The following is a 17330-nucleotide window of genomic DNA, read 5'->3' on the forward strand; positions in this document are numbered from 1 at the left end:
TGCCGCTGCACATTGAATGGATGTTTTTAGAGAACTATCCACAATAACAGCAAATTCTCTTTCTTGAGTGGTAACAGCCAATTTCGATCCCATCATTTTATATGTATAGTAGGGATTATGTTTTCCAAAGTGCATTACTTTGCATTTATCTACATTGAATTTCATCTGCCGTTTTGTTGTCCAGTCACGCAGTTTTGTGAGATCCTTTTGTAGCTCTTCACAGTCTGCTTGGGACTTAACTATCTTGAGTAGTTTTGTGTCATCTGCAAACTTTGCCACCTCACTGTTTACCCCCTTTCCCACATCATTTATGAATATGTTGAATAGGATGGTCCCAGTACAGACCCTTGGGGACTCCATTTACCTCTCTCCATTCTGAAAACTGACCATTTATTCCTACCCTTTGTTTTTTATCTTTTAACCAGTTACTGATCCATGAGAGGACCTTCCCTCTTATCCCATGACAGCTTACTTTGCTTAAGAGTCTTTGGTGAGGCACCTTGTCACAGGCTTTCAGAAAATCTAAGAACACTATATCCATTGGATCCCCCTTGTCCACATGCTTGTTTACCCCCTTAAAGAATTCTGGTATATTGGTGAGGCATGATTTCCCTTTTTAAAAAAACATATTGATTCTTCCCCAACAAATTATATTCATCTATGTGTCTGACAATTTTGTTCTTTATAGTTTCAACTGGTTTGCCCGATACTGAAGTCAAGCTTGCCGCCCTGTAATTGCGAGGAACACCTCTGGAGCTCTTTTTAAAAATTGGCATCACATTAGCTATCCTCCAGTCATTTGGTACAGAAGCTGATTTAAATTTAAATGTTACAAACTACAGTTATTAGTTCTGTAATTTCACATTTGAGTTCCTTAATAACTCTTCGGTGAATACTGTCTGGTCCTGGTGACTTATTACTATTTAGTTTATCAATTTGTTCCAAAACCTTCTCTAAGGACATCCCAATCTGTGACAGTTTCTCAGATTTGTCACCTAAAAAGAATGGCACAGGTTTGGGAATCTCCCTCACATCCTCAGCTGTGAAGACCGATGTAAAGAATTCATTTAGTTTCTCCACAATGGCCTTATTGTCCTTGAGGAATTGGACTTAAATTTGTACACTCAGATTGGGACATCGATCTTTCCCTCTATTTTAGGGTTTTCTATAGTGCCTATCACCAAAGTAGCTGACCATTCCTTTATCTGCTAGGTATTAGAGAGAGGGATGGATGCACAATTATGCTCCCTTCAAGTCCTCTACTTTCTATATGGAGGGTTGAAGGTTATTTTGCTGCAATTGCTGCAATATGCAGATCATTCAGGTAAGGGACATTGTCAGTTGCAGGAGAAAGCAGTCTCTTCACATTGAGCTGGGAACCAAAGTACTGGCCTGTTAGCCCTCAGACATTTGTCATTAGTTTTTCAGATGTCTGTAGGTGTCCCTTCTGAAACTGGGAGAAGCATTTCTGAAATTGCTTTCTCTCAAGGAGGCACTTCTAGTTGCTATTGAATCTCTCTCTTTCAACAGTGAGTGATTTGAATTAATTGATTATCTCCCTAATTTCCCTTTGTGTCCAACTGTTTTTCTCCCTGAGTGCGTGGTCATGTCAAATATTATACAAACTCTTAAAAATATTGTATTCAGAGCTGTAATAAAGGCAAGGCAACCTGCTATTGCCCAGAAGGAGCAAGAGCGTTGTTCTTTATGACCAAGGTATGAAATCTCATCCTCATGTCAGAAGTGTCACTGCTCTTGAGTAATGATAATATTTTGGGCTTGGCAGGTTTAAATGCCTGTTTGTACTACTAACAAGGCAGCTACTTAGTTTCACCCACCACTACCAGATGGTCCAGTCTTTTGCTGCAGACTCTTGCATTTGGCTACTGTACAGATAAGTTTTGGGATACAGTTGCTGTCTGTAAGGACCATTGCCAGGTAAAATGGGAGAACTGGGATCTACAAAATGACAAGGCAGTATTGCTTACAGGTAATCCTGTTTGTCATAGTTCTCTCTTCTTTTGTCCTCCATCTCTCCCGCCTTCTAACTTGGGGTGTTGCCAATTATTTTCTTTCATCTCTGTTGCTATTTTCCTGTTTAAGAATCCACAGCACTAGAATCTAGGTCAGCGAAACCTGGAGCAACTGATGTTCCCACATCGCCCCCAGGAAGTCATGCAGAGCCACATCCCAGGACCATTGTGGCAGTTAGGTGCTGCAAGAAGTACTGCCCAAAGGGGCCAGAGCAGCAGCACCCTGGTGTCCTCTGATTGGACCACTCTTACTTTTTAACCCTGAAGCGTGCCCCAGAAAGTTGTCTGGGCAACCACACAGACTTCTGGCTCGCTGCAACTCCAGACCTTGCCTTGTGTCATCTCATTTCACTCTCCGATCTTCGGACTCCAACCCCAGCCTGACTTCTACCCTGACTCTTGTCTTCTGATTTCAGCTCTCACAACTACTCTGACCACTTCCTTGTAGCCGCCTCTGGATTCCACGACACCAGCCTAACAGTACTGCCTACACCTTAGTATCTTACATCCCAGTTTAGATATTTTTTTCTCACTGGACAGAATAGAGTTTATATATTGTCTTTGATTGACAGACCTTTTGCCCCCAGCTTCCCAATAGGTGAAGCCATAATACTGTCTGTAAGAGCTATTGCTGAGTGGGAGAAGAGAGGATATGACAAACAGGTTTGTTGGTGAGTAATCTTCCCTTATTTCATCTCTAATTCCTTTTAACAAGGTAGTCGGATGCCATGATGGAGGGAAAGGTGGGCTGGGGTGCAAAATCCAGGAAGTAAAGAGAGATTACAAATTTTGGAATTTGTTCCATATTTTTGAAAATTGCTTTGTTCCACAGTGTTCAGTTAAAAACACGTGTTATGGAAATGTTAAACTTTACATAGCTCTACAGGCATTAAGCTGAATATATTTTCAATTCTTAAATTTCCATGTTTAAAAAAGCTTTAACAGCACACTATATTTTTGGTTTAATTTCTTATCTTATTCCACGGTATTATAGGGTTGATCAATTCTAGTTGTGATAAAATAATAATAAACAAAAAATCCTTGCAACCGGAGAGAATTTAAATAATTATTGTTCTAGCATATTGACTTCTTTTAAATACTTTGGATGGAAATAAATAGAAACCCTAGAATAGTGAGTTTATTTTAGAAAGAACTTGTATTTTAAAGGTTGAAAATGCAATTTAAAAGATAGCAATGTAGTACATGTGCTTCATAATACACATTTTTGATCTGTTTTTTTTATTCCTTTTGAATTTGTTTTTAAATCATCTGAAAAGCTCATTGCATAACATTTTGACACAGTGTTTGCTATTTACTATTGTTACATTTTAGAATTTTAACGGAGCTTCTTTGTGTAACAGATTACTGAAATTAAGATGTCCTGTGAATTATGCGTCTTGCTGATTAATAGTAAAAATGAAAACACTCAGTTTTATCCCAGTCAGACTGACTTTATTGATTAAATGGTGTTCTTTATTAAAGTGGAGTCCATGTGGCCTGAACAAAGTTCCATTAGTAGCAAGGATATGACTTCTTTAGATTTTACTGGGTTTTAGCTAGCTAAACTTCTCCGTTGATCCGGCTTATGGATCCTCCACAGTCATTCTGTACTCTACCAAGTTTGGAGATGATTGTGATTCTTACTTTGGGAGAGGAGAGGAGAGAGTGAAATGGCGGGAATGCTTTGTCTTCTGCAACCATGGAATGCCATAGACATTCTCCAGTGTACCTGTCCTCCTTCTGCAATGTGGGATCTGATACCACCCAACATTATGGTTATGTGGAATAATCTCTTGGACCCTGATGTGTTCAAAGATCTCCTGGTGGGTGTAACACTGACAATGGTGTTTCCTTGGCTGACTGGGTATATGAGAACCATACAGTTATAAAATACAAACTAGTTGAGTAATTTTAATTAACCAGTTACACAACCACATTTCTCATGGTTCTTATATATATGTTGCTTAGCTAAATTACACACTTGAATTATTATAAATTTATAAGTTTCATTAGCTGAAATAGAATTTAAAAATGAGAGAGAGAGGGGAAGGAATAAAGATGACTAGGTAATAGTATTTATAAGGTTCAAGGTGTAGTGCTTGGCCAAGTTTTGCATATCTCTGTTTACCTTTTAAGTTGCAACTTCTCTGTTTTCTTTCTTTGAAAATGTGTTCATTCAGGTAGAATCTCTCTGCATTCTTTGATAAATTATAAATTGATTTAATCAATCCATTACACAGTGGTATAGACCAATTTTAATCATTTGCTTGGATGAATGTAGCAGTTAATGAAACATTAGGACAAAACAGCTGTATATCAGTAATTCCATTCTGTTCACTTCAGTTGGTAAGCTAGAATCACTCTTCTGTCTCCTTGTGACTTCTAACCAGCATTTAATAAGTATTGTGGTCACTTAGTCCTTATCTTGGTTCACCTTATCTTGGTTCACCTGGCTTCTTGTTGACCTTTAAACATACCAGTTAGAATATATGTTTTAAAATAGAAAACAAATACTTTGCTATATTTGTGCCTGTTAATTATTTGTTAAATAGGTTCTTGTGTACATTCATTTCTGTATAAAATACACATTATGGTCCAAACTATTTCTGTTACTTATGGTTCCAATGCTTTTGGCACAAAAGCTTCTTCAAACTGAAGGGAGTTTGTTATAGCTTTGATTCTCCATATTGTTTAAGTTTAATGAACACATATATTTTATAAAAAACAAAAGAAAATGTTTAAAAAGTTAAGGTTGTAAAGTTAAGCACTTATAAGTTAAGAATCTCCTCAAATGGAGAACCATTTTAGCTAAAACTTTTTTTAAAAAAATTCAGCCTTAAGCACACACCCTACATGGGAAATTTCAGCCTGAATGGTTAAAATTTGGCAAAGTTATAAGTCATTGAACACAGTGTTTTATAATGGAAATATAACTATAGCTGGTACTACCTGCACTGCCTATAATTAACTGTTAAGAGGTTGTCTATATGGCGAGTAACTGTGTGATAAAGCCAAGGTGTGAACTACATTGCAACAGCTTTCCCTGCCATAAAATGATGCGTGGACACTGCTGCAGTGCAGTGAAAGTGCCAGTGTGGGGCAAGATTTGCAATTGCAGGTTTGGGCTGCTTCCCGCAGTGCCAGGTCTGGGCATCTGAACTAAGAGCAGGGAGAATGTCTCCTATACTCTGTGCCCTGCTGTGCCCAGGCAGCATAGGAGGAGGAAGCTGTCCAATTTCAATGCAAAGGGGATGAGACCCAGATCAGGGAGATGGGATGAAAGTAGATTAGTACAAAAAAGCCTTGGGGGAGGTGGAGGAGGCTGGTGGCATGGAGAGGAATATTGAGAGTTGAGGGGTGGGGAACTGGTAATGGCTGGGCAAGGAGATTGGGACCTGGGGGGAGATTGAAACTGGCTGAGCAAGGATCCTGGTAGGGAAATGGAGGAGGGTTTGGGAGCTATAAGTACGGGGGATATATGGGATGACTAGGTATGGGGAAGACTAGGACTGGCTGGGCAAGGAGACTGGGATGAGAACCCGTGGGGTGAGATGGAGGAGTTGCAGGGGGAAGACAGACCTGACGAGAAACCGGAGTATGAGGGAGAAACTGGGACTGACTGGGCAAAGTTACTGGAACAAGGAGATGGAAGGTGGGATGGGGAGGAGCACTGATACTGGACAAGGACCCTGGGGGAGAGCAATTGAGACTGGGAGTCAGTGGGGATGGGGAATATGGGTGGAGGATGATTGGAGGCAATGCTGCGGTGGGAGAGACATATCTGATGAGGAGCTGGCAGGAAGGGAGATAGGACTGACTGGGCAAGGAAACTGAGGACAAGGAGCTAGGTGGTGCGCACAAGGGAACTGGCAATGGCTGGGCAAGGAGACTGGGACAGCGATAAGAATCATGAATAGTGGAAATTGGGACTGCCTAGGTTAAGCAAATGGGACTAAGATGAGGAGCCAGGGTTAGGGTAGAGTCAGAACAGGGGCAAGTTGGAGGGGGTGGAGCAGAAGGGGGTCACACTTGGAGGAAGATGCATAAGAGTCTGTGCCCACTAGAGAACACTCCCCTCCAGAGCCCAGGATGGAACTGAAGATGGTTCTTCAATGATTGCACATGTCCATTCCTCTTCAGGCGTGTGTGTGCGCAGTGCACTAATCAGAGATTTTTTCCTCAGTGTTACCTGTCGGTGTGGTGCATGTGCCCTATGCTGCTCCATGATGGTATAAAGGGTGGAGCCATCTTGCACCATCCTCGGTTCCATCTTACTACCTGTGGTCGGTAGTTGGAGTGTGTTGGCTTGCTTTCAGGGCTGGCCTTAGGAAAAATGGTGTCTTGGGCGAACTTGTATTTTGGTGCCCCGGTTCCCATGGGTGCCCCACAATTGCCCCTGGTCCCTGTGGGCTCCCCAACCCCTAAACTGTGCTCCCTTTGTCCCAACCCCTGCGCCCCCCTCCTGCATCCCAACCCCTGCACTCTCCCTCCCACACCCCTAACCCCTGCACCCCTCTACTGTGCCCCTGTGGGGAAACAGACCTGGATGCATGGAGCAGCTGGCATTGCTGCTCGCTCCTCCCCTTGAACGCTGCTTCTCCGCTCTCTCCTATGGGGGTTGTGAGGGAGGGAGTGAGGAACGACATCAGGAATGCTGCATCCATGTCACTTTCCCCACCCACCTGGGCTGCGTAAGGGTAGAGCAGGAGAGCAGCAGCTCAGCCAAGGGGGGGAAAAAAACATAGGAGGAGACCTCTACCTCTTCAGTTTTCATCTATGGCAGGTTCCTGGAGGCAGTCTAGAAATTCCAAGCAGTATGTTTGATTACCTTGTCGAGGATAGACTACCAGATCCACTCTTGCAAGTTTCTCCTTCATTTTTTTCTGACTGGCTATCCCATCTGCTTGGTCCCATATTACCGCAGATTGATGTGTTACCACAGATCGATGTGTTCTAAAGTGCAAGATGTATCCCTGCTCCACAGGGAAACATCTTGCACTTTATTTCCATCCTTCCCTTCCACTCCCTATCCCCATTCCTTTTAAGAGACCACTCTCATGAGGCTGTTCTCCTCCAGGAGATCCAGTCTCTCTTCCATTTGGGAGCTATAGAGGAGGTTCCCCCTCTTCTCTGAGGGAAGGGTTTCTATTAGCGTTACTTCTTGATTCCAAAGGCAAAAGGAGGGCTCCGACCCATCTTAGATCTGCAAAATCTGAACAAATATATAAAGAAAACAAGATTTCATATGGTTACCCTGACCTCCATTGTCCCCTCCCTGGATCCTGGCAACTAGTACGCTGCCCTCAACGTAAAGGATATGTATTTCCGTGTGGCTGTCCATTAAAGCCACAGGAGATTCCTAGTATTTCTAATCAACAACATGCATTTTCCATTTACAGTAGTACCCTTCAGCCTGTCTGTTGCCCTGCGATTATTTACAGAATGCATGGTGGTGGTGGCTACGTTCCTAAGGAAAGCAGGGATACAAGTTATTTCCTTGCCTGAATGACTGGCTGATATGAAGTCGATCCAGGCTCCAAGTAGAAGTCAGTTGCACCAGAATCTGATCCTCCTTCTTCGAGTGTTTGCTCATTTCCATCCTCATGGTGCACAATAACATTGGCATCTGACACGTCGGATGTAGTGTGATGGCCTCACCTCGACGATCTCAGGAACCAAGGTCTCTGGTAGCAGAAAAGCTATCCCTACACATAAATGTAAAGGTGCTCAGGACAATACACTTAGCCTGCAAAGTGTTCCTTGCCCAACCCACCTGTTTTATGTCATCAAACAGCTAGGCTCCCGGTCCAAGGTCCTCTGCCAAGAAGCTCTCAGGTTATGGGATTTCTGCGTGAAGCATTCCATTCACCTGGAGGCATCTCATCTCCCTGGGCAGCGGAACGTGTTGGCGGATCACCTTAGGAAACCTTTTCCCTCTCACCGTGAGTGGTCTCTCCACCTGTGGTGGGGAACTACCTAGGTGGACCTATTTGCCCTCACACAGAACACACAATGTCCTTGCTTTTGCTCAAGGCACGGTCAAGACAAAGGTTCCCTGTCCAATGTCTTTCAACAGTCATGGTCAGGCAGCCTGCTGCACGCCATCCCTCCAATTCCCTGAGTTCACAAAGTCTTTCTGAAGATCAAGGGGGACAAGGTGAAGGTTATCATTATTGCATCAGCATGGCCTCATCAGCCTTGGTCCGGCATTCCTCTAGATCTCGCAGTCACAGCCCCACTGATGCTCCCACTCAGATGGTACTTGATTTCACAGGACTCCTCCATCCGAACCTCGCCTGCCTGAATCCAGAGGAGAGAGCATGGTTGGAGCAACTCCAACAGGTTTTGCTAGGCAGCAGAAAGCCCTCTACTAGAGCCACCTACCTGGCCAAGTGGAATTGCTTCATATGCTGGGCAGCCGAGAGGAGCCTGGCTCAGGCATCCTTGCAGTCCATCCTAGACTAGAATCTCCTTCACCAAGGTCTATCGTGGTCCTCAAGGTCCACTTAACAGCCATCTCGGTATTCCATTCTCCGATCCAAGGCAGATTGGTCTTCGCCCATGAGATGAGAAGCAGGTTCATCAAGGGTCTGGAAAGTCTCCACCTGCAAGTTCGTGACCCAGTTCGTCCTGGGGGTCTGATCCAGGCTCATGTGGCCACCCTTCGAGCCCCTGGCATCTTGCTCCCTGCTGCTCTTCTTGTGGAAGGTTGCCTTCCTGGTGGCAATTACTTTGGCCAGAAGGGTTCTGGAATTTCAGGCCTTGACCTCGGAACCCACTTATACTGTTTTCTTCAAAGATAAGGTTCAGCTATGTCCTCACCCAGCTTTTGCTTACAACAATGAGAAATTGACTCATAGGTATGTATGTATGTGGTTTGGAATGCCAGAGTTAATCTCAGGAAATTGCAGGGATGTTTAAAGTCCTCATACTCCTTAGTTCATCATCCACTGGACATGTTGATTCAGGTACTTGCATATGATAAGTGTTCTGAGTTTGAGGAGTCATCGCTGAGCCAGAAAGTCCTAAGGATCTAGCCAGTCCACAAGCAAGGGTCTAACAAGGTGTCCACATGGCAGGTGTATAGGCTCCTAAGAAAAGCAGCCACTCCAGTCTGCTCAACATTGCTTCCTTGTTGGAGATACTCCTAGCTGCCTGTTAATACTGACAGATTGCTCCTACTCTAGTCTGTGCCTGGTTGTTCCCTTGCTCCAGCGCCTGCCTGCTCCTGATTGAGTTGCTGCTGATCGCCCAGCTGTTCTGACCCTGCAGGAGTGCCAGCCTCCTTTGCAGGCGTGCCAGCCTCCTTTGCAGGCGTGCCAGCCTCCTTTGCAGGCGTGCCAGCCTCCTTTGCAGGCGTGCCAGCCTCCTTGGTGTGGTGGACAGACCTGGCTAATGTGTTTAAGGTTGTTCCCTTTGCCCCTCCCTTTCACATATTAACACTAGTTACAGACACTTCTTCTCTAGGTTGGGGGCTTCACCTAGGAGACTTAAGAACTCAAGATCTGTGGGTCCAACAAGATTTGGATCTCCACATAAACACGCGGGAGTTGCTGTCTATTCATCTGGCCTATCAAGCTTTTCTCACTGTCATCAAGGGACAATATCTTCATGTCTTCACGGACAGCACTGTGGCAATGTTCTGCGGGAACAGGCAGGGAGGTGCCAGATCAGATCATCTCTCTGAAGACTACATCTTTGAGAGTTTTGTATCACCAGTGTAATACATCTCAAAGCCTCCCACCTTCTGGGTGCTCAGAACAGCGTGGTGGATCGCTTGAGCAGATCTTTCACTTGGGATCCCTGCTGTATCTCAGGTTGTGTATCATGAGATTCATTTTTCAAAACAAACGTGTCCTTCATATTGACCTGTTTACAACTTGTCTTAACAAAGTGCCAGGTCTTTTGTTCCAGGGCAGGTCTCAGGGATTTCTGACAGATGCTTTCCTATCATCTTGGAAGGACAAGCTGTTGCAGGCCTATTTTCCCACTTCTTCCCAGGGTGTTGCTCAAGCTCAGGCATGATCATTCTTGTATGATCCTCATAGCACTGGCGTGGCTCTGCCAGCATTGGTTCTTCAGTATGCTGAGCCTATCCCCCAGGGCTCCTTTTGAGACTGCCTTCAGAACCTGACCCAATCTCCAAGGACCACAGTCATCCCTACATCCCAACCCCCCTGCTCTCCATCTGATAGCCTGGATGCTCCATGGTTAGCTTCTCACGAGGTGGAGTGTTTTGAGAATGTGCAAAACATCTTCACAAATTGTAGAAAGCCATCTACTAGATACACTTACCAGCTGAAGTGGAAATTATTCTCCTTATGGTCAAAACAGAAGGGAGTTTCTCCTTGCACCTCTATCCAACATTTTTGGACTACTTGTCCTACTTGAAACAACAAGGTTTATCCATTAGTTCAATCAGGGTTCACCTGGCAGATATCTTCACTTTCCATGTTCCAATTACGGGTAACTCAGTATTTTCTAATCCTATGTCACTTAAAGTCTTAAAGGGTCTGGATCCCTTCCTCCTGGGACTTAAATCTGGTATAACAAGGTTGATGGGTCTGCCTTTTGAACCGATGGCTACCTACTCTTTACTTCATCTGTCTATGAAAGCACTATTTTTGGTAACTATTATCTCTTTGAGAAGGGTGGTGGAGTTACGAGCATTGGTAGCTGACCCCCAGTTTGCAGTTTTTTTTATAAGGACAACATTTACTTATGCCTACATTCGAAATTCCAGACTAAAGTAATATCAGCATTCCACCTCAATCAACCCATGTACTTATCAACTTTGTTTCCTAACCTCCATTACTGTAAGGATTTGGAGAGAGACTATACCTTAGATGTTAGAAGGTGTTGGCTTTTTACTTGGACGGAACTAGGTCTTTTAGATTGCCATCCCAGCTTTTCTTGTCAGTTGCAGACAGGATGAAAGGCTTTCCAGTCTTGACGCAGAGGATTTCCTCATGGATTTTGTCTTGCATACAACTGTGCTAACACATTGCTGATGTACCCCCTGCAAGCAGAATGGCAGCACACTCTACAAAATCTGAAGCAGCTTCCACGGGATTTTTTTGGATCAAGTACCCACAACAGACATTTGTAAAGCTGCAGCTTGGTCCACAGTGCAGACCTTTACAACTCACTATGCTTTATCTCAGTATTCCAGAGATGATGCCAGGTTTGGACAAGTAGACCTTCAGGCATTGTTCAGGTAGGTTCTGAAACCCATCTCCAGATTGAGCTGCTTGTGAGTCACCTGAAGTGAAATGGACATGTGCAATTATTAGAAGAAAAGAATGGTTACTAATGTGTTCTGTAACTGTGTTGTTGTTTGAGATGTGTAGTACATGTCCATTCCAAGACTCCCTCTCCTCTCCCCAGGGCCGAAACTAGGCGAAACTTTCACTGTGCGCCTGCCCCCCTCACCTGGGAGCCCTGAGACAACCCCCTCCCACGGCAGCTCCCCCACCCCCTTGGACCAGGGAGCCGTGTGTGGCAGCTTCCCGCCCCCCTCCCTCCCTCCCCTCGGCCCAGGGAGCCGTGTGGCACTCCCCACCCCAGTTCACCTCTGCTCCACCTCCTCCCCGAGCACGCTGCCGCCGTTCTGCTTCTCCCGCCTCTCAGGCTTGCAGTGCCAATCCTGGGAGGGAGAGAAGCAGAGCAGGGCGGCATGCTCAGGGGAGGAGGCGGAGAAGAGGTGAGCTGGGGAGCGGTTGCCCTGTATGCTGCCCCCACCCTTTACTTGCTGTCGGCGGCCCTCCCCACGCCCTCCTACCCCAGCTCACCTCCGCTCCACCTCCTCCCCGCTGCGTGTTTTTGGCCGCCCCCAACCACTTGGCGCCCTAGGCGGCCGCCTAGTTTGCCTAGTGGTTGCATCGGCCCTGCCTCTCTCCTCAATATCAGACTCTATACAGTATGAAGGAACTGGGGGATGGTCGGGGTGTCAGTGCCCTTTATTCCATCGTGCAGTAGCACAAGGTGGCAGCAGCAGCAGACACATGGCCCCCCTGACAGGAACTGCTGAGGGAAAATCTCTGACTCTAGTGCAGAGGGCATGCACACACTTGAAGTGGAATGGACATGTGCAACACATCTGTAACTGTTCTTTGAGAATAGCTTAGTAACTATTTTTTCCTGAGTGTCACCATTCCTCTGCTGTTAGAAAATATCTGTGAAACCCACTGGCAAAGTGTCTTATCCCCCATTAATGCTGATCTACATAGGATGGCAACCAACTTTGGCCATCCGATACTCCATTAGCTGAAGTTGCAGAGGTCTGTGCCTCAGTTTTGCATCTGTAAAATGGAGATAATAATAGCCCTTCATCTCACAGGGGTGTTGCGAAAATAAATTAACTGATACTTGTGAAGCACTGAAATATCGTATAATGAGCACCATAGAAAAGCCCATGAAAGAAATTAATAATTCTGTTGTGAGAGAAGGATTTGAATAACGTGAAATAAATAAGGCATGGAGCTCCACATCGAATAATAAGGCAAAAACAAGATATTCAGTAGCTCCACATTAAGTGAACATGATCCATCCTGGGCATTGAGTAAGGCAAGGGCTCTGTGGAAAAAATAGTATGCAATCATGTAATTAAGGATTATATCATAATGCATATGCACAAGAGGACTGAATTAAGGTTACACAGGCAACCTTAATTCTGGCATTTCCCAATGCTTGACTTTGCAATATTAACAGTAAAGTTCTTTTAACAGATGATGTGCATGTGCACGTGGGGTCCCAGGGGGTGTAAAATAAATAAGTTGGCCACCTGGCAAGATAGTATTAACATCCTCCAGGGGCTTACAGTACTTTGCAGGCCGCAAATATTTTCATTTGGATTGTACTTCCCTGCTTCAAACTATGGTCCGGTCCACAAAACTACTAAAACAGAGAACTCAGTGGGGAAGGTAGAGGGATGAAAAAGTTATGGTTGGGGCAGTCCTCTTACGTTAGGAACAACTGTCAGTGAATTGGGTTGCTTACTATTTGAATTCATTTTAGTAAAATCTTTGTCTGCATTTGCAGACGTACTAGTATTCAGCACAGTCTTAGATGATAAAATGTGTCCCTGACACCAGTGTTTTTATGATAACTTACTATACCTTAGATCAATATAGTTTTTAAAGAAGGCTGTTTGTAAATCCATTTCTAAGATGCAAAAATGAGCACTGTTCTAAAAATAACTTTAGTAAAAATCCAGAAATTATTTTTATGTTTGAACTTGTTTCGTTATTTTAATCCTTAAAATGCAAATGAACCCTGTAAAGAGTATATAACACGTCTTTGGATGACAAATGTAAAACTGTTATATGCTGTAAAGAGACCAGTGAGATAGTCCTTAATGCTATTACAAATAAATAAAAAGGCAACTAGAAAAGTAGGGCTAAAGCCACCTGTGGAACAAATGTGAGTGGAAGAATTTACATTGGTGTAAAACAGAGGTGGGCAAACTACAGCCTGCAGGCCACATGTGGCCCGCGGGACTCTCCTGCCTGGCCCCTGAGCTCCTGGCTCGGGAGGCTAGCCCCCGGCCCTTCCCCTGCTGTTCCCCCTCCACCCGCAGCTTCAGCTCAGTGTGCCACCATGCCTGTGGCTGGGCAGCGAGGCTGTAGCGCTGCCAGCCACTGTTGCTCCAGGCAGCGCAGTAAGGGGGCCGGGAGCAGAGGGGGTTGGATAGAGGCCAAGGGGGTTTGGGGTGGTGGTCAGGGGAACAAGGGGGTTGAATGGGGGCAGGGGTTCCGGCGGGGGGCAGTCAGGAAGGAGAGGGGGTTGGATGGGATGGCGGGGGGAAGTCAGGGGCAGGGGTTCCGGAGGCAGTCGGGGAAAGGGAGACGTGGTGGTTGGATGGGGCAGGGGTCCCCGGGTGGGGGGCAGTGAGGAATGAGAGGAGGGGTTGGATGGGGCTGTGGGGGGCAGTCAGGGGTGGGGGTTCTGCAGTCAATCAGGGGACAAGGAGAAGGGGGTGTGTGGATGGGGCAGGGGTCCTGGGGGAGCTGTCAGGGAACAGGGGGGGTTGGATGGGGCAGAAGTCCCGTGGAGGGCCGTCAGGGGGTGAGAAGCGGATAGGAGGCGGGGGCTTGGCCATGCCTGGCTGTTTGGGGAGGGACAGCCTCCCCTAACCGTCCCTCCATACAATTTCCAAAACCCGATGCGGCCCTCAGGCTAAAACGTTTGCCCACCCCTGGTGTAAAAGGAAGTAGAGGGATTTGATTCCTTGGAAATTGTACTGGAAACTAGACTGTGTTGATTGAAAGCTGCTACGTCTTCGTGTGTGTATGCCTCCATAGGTTAGGGGTCAGTTCAGCTCCAAAAATGGGCGGGACTGATTTAAAATAAAGCCGGCCCTATGGAGCCTGAATCTGTGGTTTCCTGCAGAAGTTCATGTTTGTGAATTTGCATTGGAGCCCCTGTAATTTAAAACTGCTTCCATTTTCCTGCGATCTAGACAAGCAAGGACAACACAGTAACCACCATTTACCCTCCACAGGAATGAATTTCCCCCCTCTGGCACAGTGTGCTTTCCTGGTGCAAGTTACAACTTGTGCACCAGCTTTGTTGAGTTTTGGCCCTAAACATTATTTTTCTGCTTGAACTATTGAATGGATTACATTTATGTAAATCATATTTATGTAACTTGGTTTGGAAATATTATTCCTTCCCCTCCAGTAATGTCCTCAGTCAGTAATCATTCCTTCATAACACATGAAAATGCTAAAGTACCACCTTCTTCCAGGGTAATTTCATGAATTTTAAACAGGCATGTCTAAATTATTTAGACTGGCTAGGAATAGTTTGTGTTTCCTACCCACTGCAGAGGATATAATATGTTTTATTGATAAATGCTCTTTAAAATACAGAATAGAAACATTAATGGCCTATTGTTGATTTTCTGAGTCAATATTATTCAAGCCAATCGAAGGTTATCGCTGGCAAATAAATAAATAAATAAATAAAATAAACCCAAACAAGTAAGTAAATCAGATTTTCCTCAGATATGAGTTAACATAGATGTTAATACCAAGTATGCATAATCTTAATAAACCCCTATTTGCCTACTTTTTGCTTCACTTCTATTGGGTTTCTGGAAACTATGAAGACTTGTAAATTACAAATAGTCCATCTTTTTAATAGTTTGGGGGTCCCCCTCCGCAAAACACCTCAAAAAAGTTGCAATAACTGGCACATCTTCAGAGAATGCCAAGCGGTATATTTTCAGTGTGGCATATGAGGATTTAGCTGCATGCCTCCCATTAACATTTAATGTGAATTATATGACTAAATCCCTATGAAATGCTTTGAAAAGTGACCCCTTTGACTATGGTACAATTAACTCGTGATTGTTAAATATCATAACTTTTGTATTAGTAAAAATGTATGTAGTGATGACGTTTACTGGGTGTTTTTCTATTTTTATAAACAGAAAAAAATGAATAGATATCAAATAATTATAAATACACATTTTACAATAACATACAAAATACTGTACATGGCATTCAAGTGTATATTTTACTTTCTAAAGTCTTACCTGCATTTAATTTGTCACTGAACAGCATTTGGTTTTTTATTTATATAAAGATGTTAGAATTGATCTGTGTGTTCTAACATCTTAGAAGACATTGTAAACAGTCAACTTGGATGACATTTGAATGGATTCAACATTTTATTTAGGTAATCTGGTTTAGTGCACCATCTGATGCCTGCGCATTCCAGAATTGTCAAAGATATTGCTGTTGCCTTTGATGATAGGACATGCATAATTATTTCTGTGAACTTATCAGAAGCTTTCAACTTAGTTCATTAAATTTTTACTGTGAATGCTAGAGTCAGTTGGTTTTTCCAGACAGTAGAAAGGTTTAAGAACATTTTTTCCACTTAGGCCTGGGCTACACTGGGGGGCGTGGTTTCGAACTAAGATATGCAACTTCTTTGTTCGACTTACCTGGCTGTCCTCACAGCAGAGTCAACCCCAGCGGCTCCCCCATCGACTCCGCTTACTCCTCCTGCAGAGGTGGAGTACAGGTGTTGATTCGGGGATCGATTTATCGCATCTAGATGAGACGCGATAAATCGATCCCTGATAGATCGATCACTACACGCTGATCCGGCGGGTAGTGAAGATGTATCCTTAGAAGCCATGTTTTGGAAATCTTCTCTACCTATCATCCCCCATTAAAGCAGTATCCTTAAGAGCTAAATATTTTGCTAAGAGGTGAAGTTACAATGCAGTCATTTCACAACTGCTATAGTTAAGGCCATCACAACTCTCCTATTATTATGACACACATATGCATGAACACACAAAACTGCATTAAAAGAACATTATTAAGATGGCAAAGTCAAGCACTCAAACATTAGGAAATGTCAGAATTAAGAGTGCCTGTGTAACCTTAATTTTGCCCCATGGTGTGTAAGAATTATAAAACAGTCTTTAATTACATGATCACATACTATTTTTTTCCACAGAACCCCTGCTTCAGTCAGTGCACAGTCTAGATGGTGGTCATGTAGTGAGCAGCTATACGATATTTTATTTTTTCCTCGTTCATAGAATCATCGAATTGTAGAACTGGAAGAGACTTGAGAAGTCTTCTAATCCAGTCCCCTGCAGTCAAGACAGGACTAAATATTATTTTAGTGTTATCATCCCTGACAAGTGTTTATCTAACCTCCTCCTAAAAATCTCTGATGATGGAGATTTTTCAGTGTTCCATTGTTCAATGTGTGGCCTTATGTCTTATTTGTTGCATGCTATTCAGTCCTGGCCTGCAGACAGAACTATCAATTTCCTCATAGTTTTTTTTTTTTATGGCACTCATCACTAGACTATCGGAGTTCTTCACAAATATTAATGCATCTATTTCCACAACACCATTGTGAGAGTCATAGATTATAAGGCAAAAAGGGACTATTGCAATCATCTTGTCTGACTGCCTGTATAACACAGGACACAGAAGTGCCCTGAATTAATTCGTGTTTGAACTAAAGCATATTTTTTAGAAAAACTAGCAATCTTGATTTAAAATTTACAGTGATGGAGAAGCCCCCACAGTCCTTGGTAACTTGTGCAAGTAGTTACTCACTGTTAAAAATGTGTGTTTTATTTCTAGCCTGAATTTAGAATTAAGGTAACATTATCTTTCTATCATAATGTTGGGTTAGATATTCCTGGATCTCAGATTAGCATGCAATTTTAAATATAATGTATACACACTCCATTTGTAACAGAATACCTAGCTACAGTGCAAAGAGCTGTTTTCTGAATTTGTGTACTATTTTTCATTT

The 17330-nt window shown here is 43.9% G+C and overlaps 1 protein-coding gene across 4 annotated transcripts in view; it reads left to right on the forward strand.

The window, feature by feature from the left end:
- The window catches only part of RAD54B (RAD54 homolog B), a 126431-nt gene that overhangs the window by 59822 nt on the left and 49279 nt on the right, over nt 1–17330 (forward strand). Inside the window, exon 1 of one of the 4 annotated variants that reach the window (XM_084618378.1) lies at nt 688–2704. The exons of the other annotated variants lie outside the window; for them this stretch is intronic. Within the exon in view, the coding sequence (XP_084474504.1) occupies nt 2686–2704 (19 nt within the window). The 5' untranslated portion in view covers nt 688–2685. Of the gene's footprint in view, nt 1–687; nt 2705–17330 lie in introns of those variants that run through there. 4 annotated transcript variants of the gene reach the window in all.

This window comes from Lepidochelys olivacea, assembly GCF_965140295.1.
Source record: "Lepidochelys olivacea isolate rLepOli2 genome assembly, chromosome: 2".
Taxonomy (NCBI): Eukaryota; Metazoa; Chordata; order Testudines; family Cheloniidae; genus Lepidochelys; species Lepidochelys olivacea.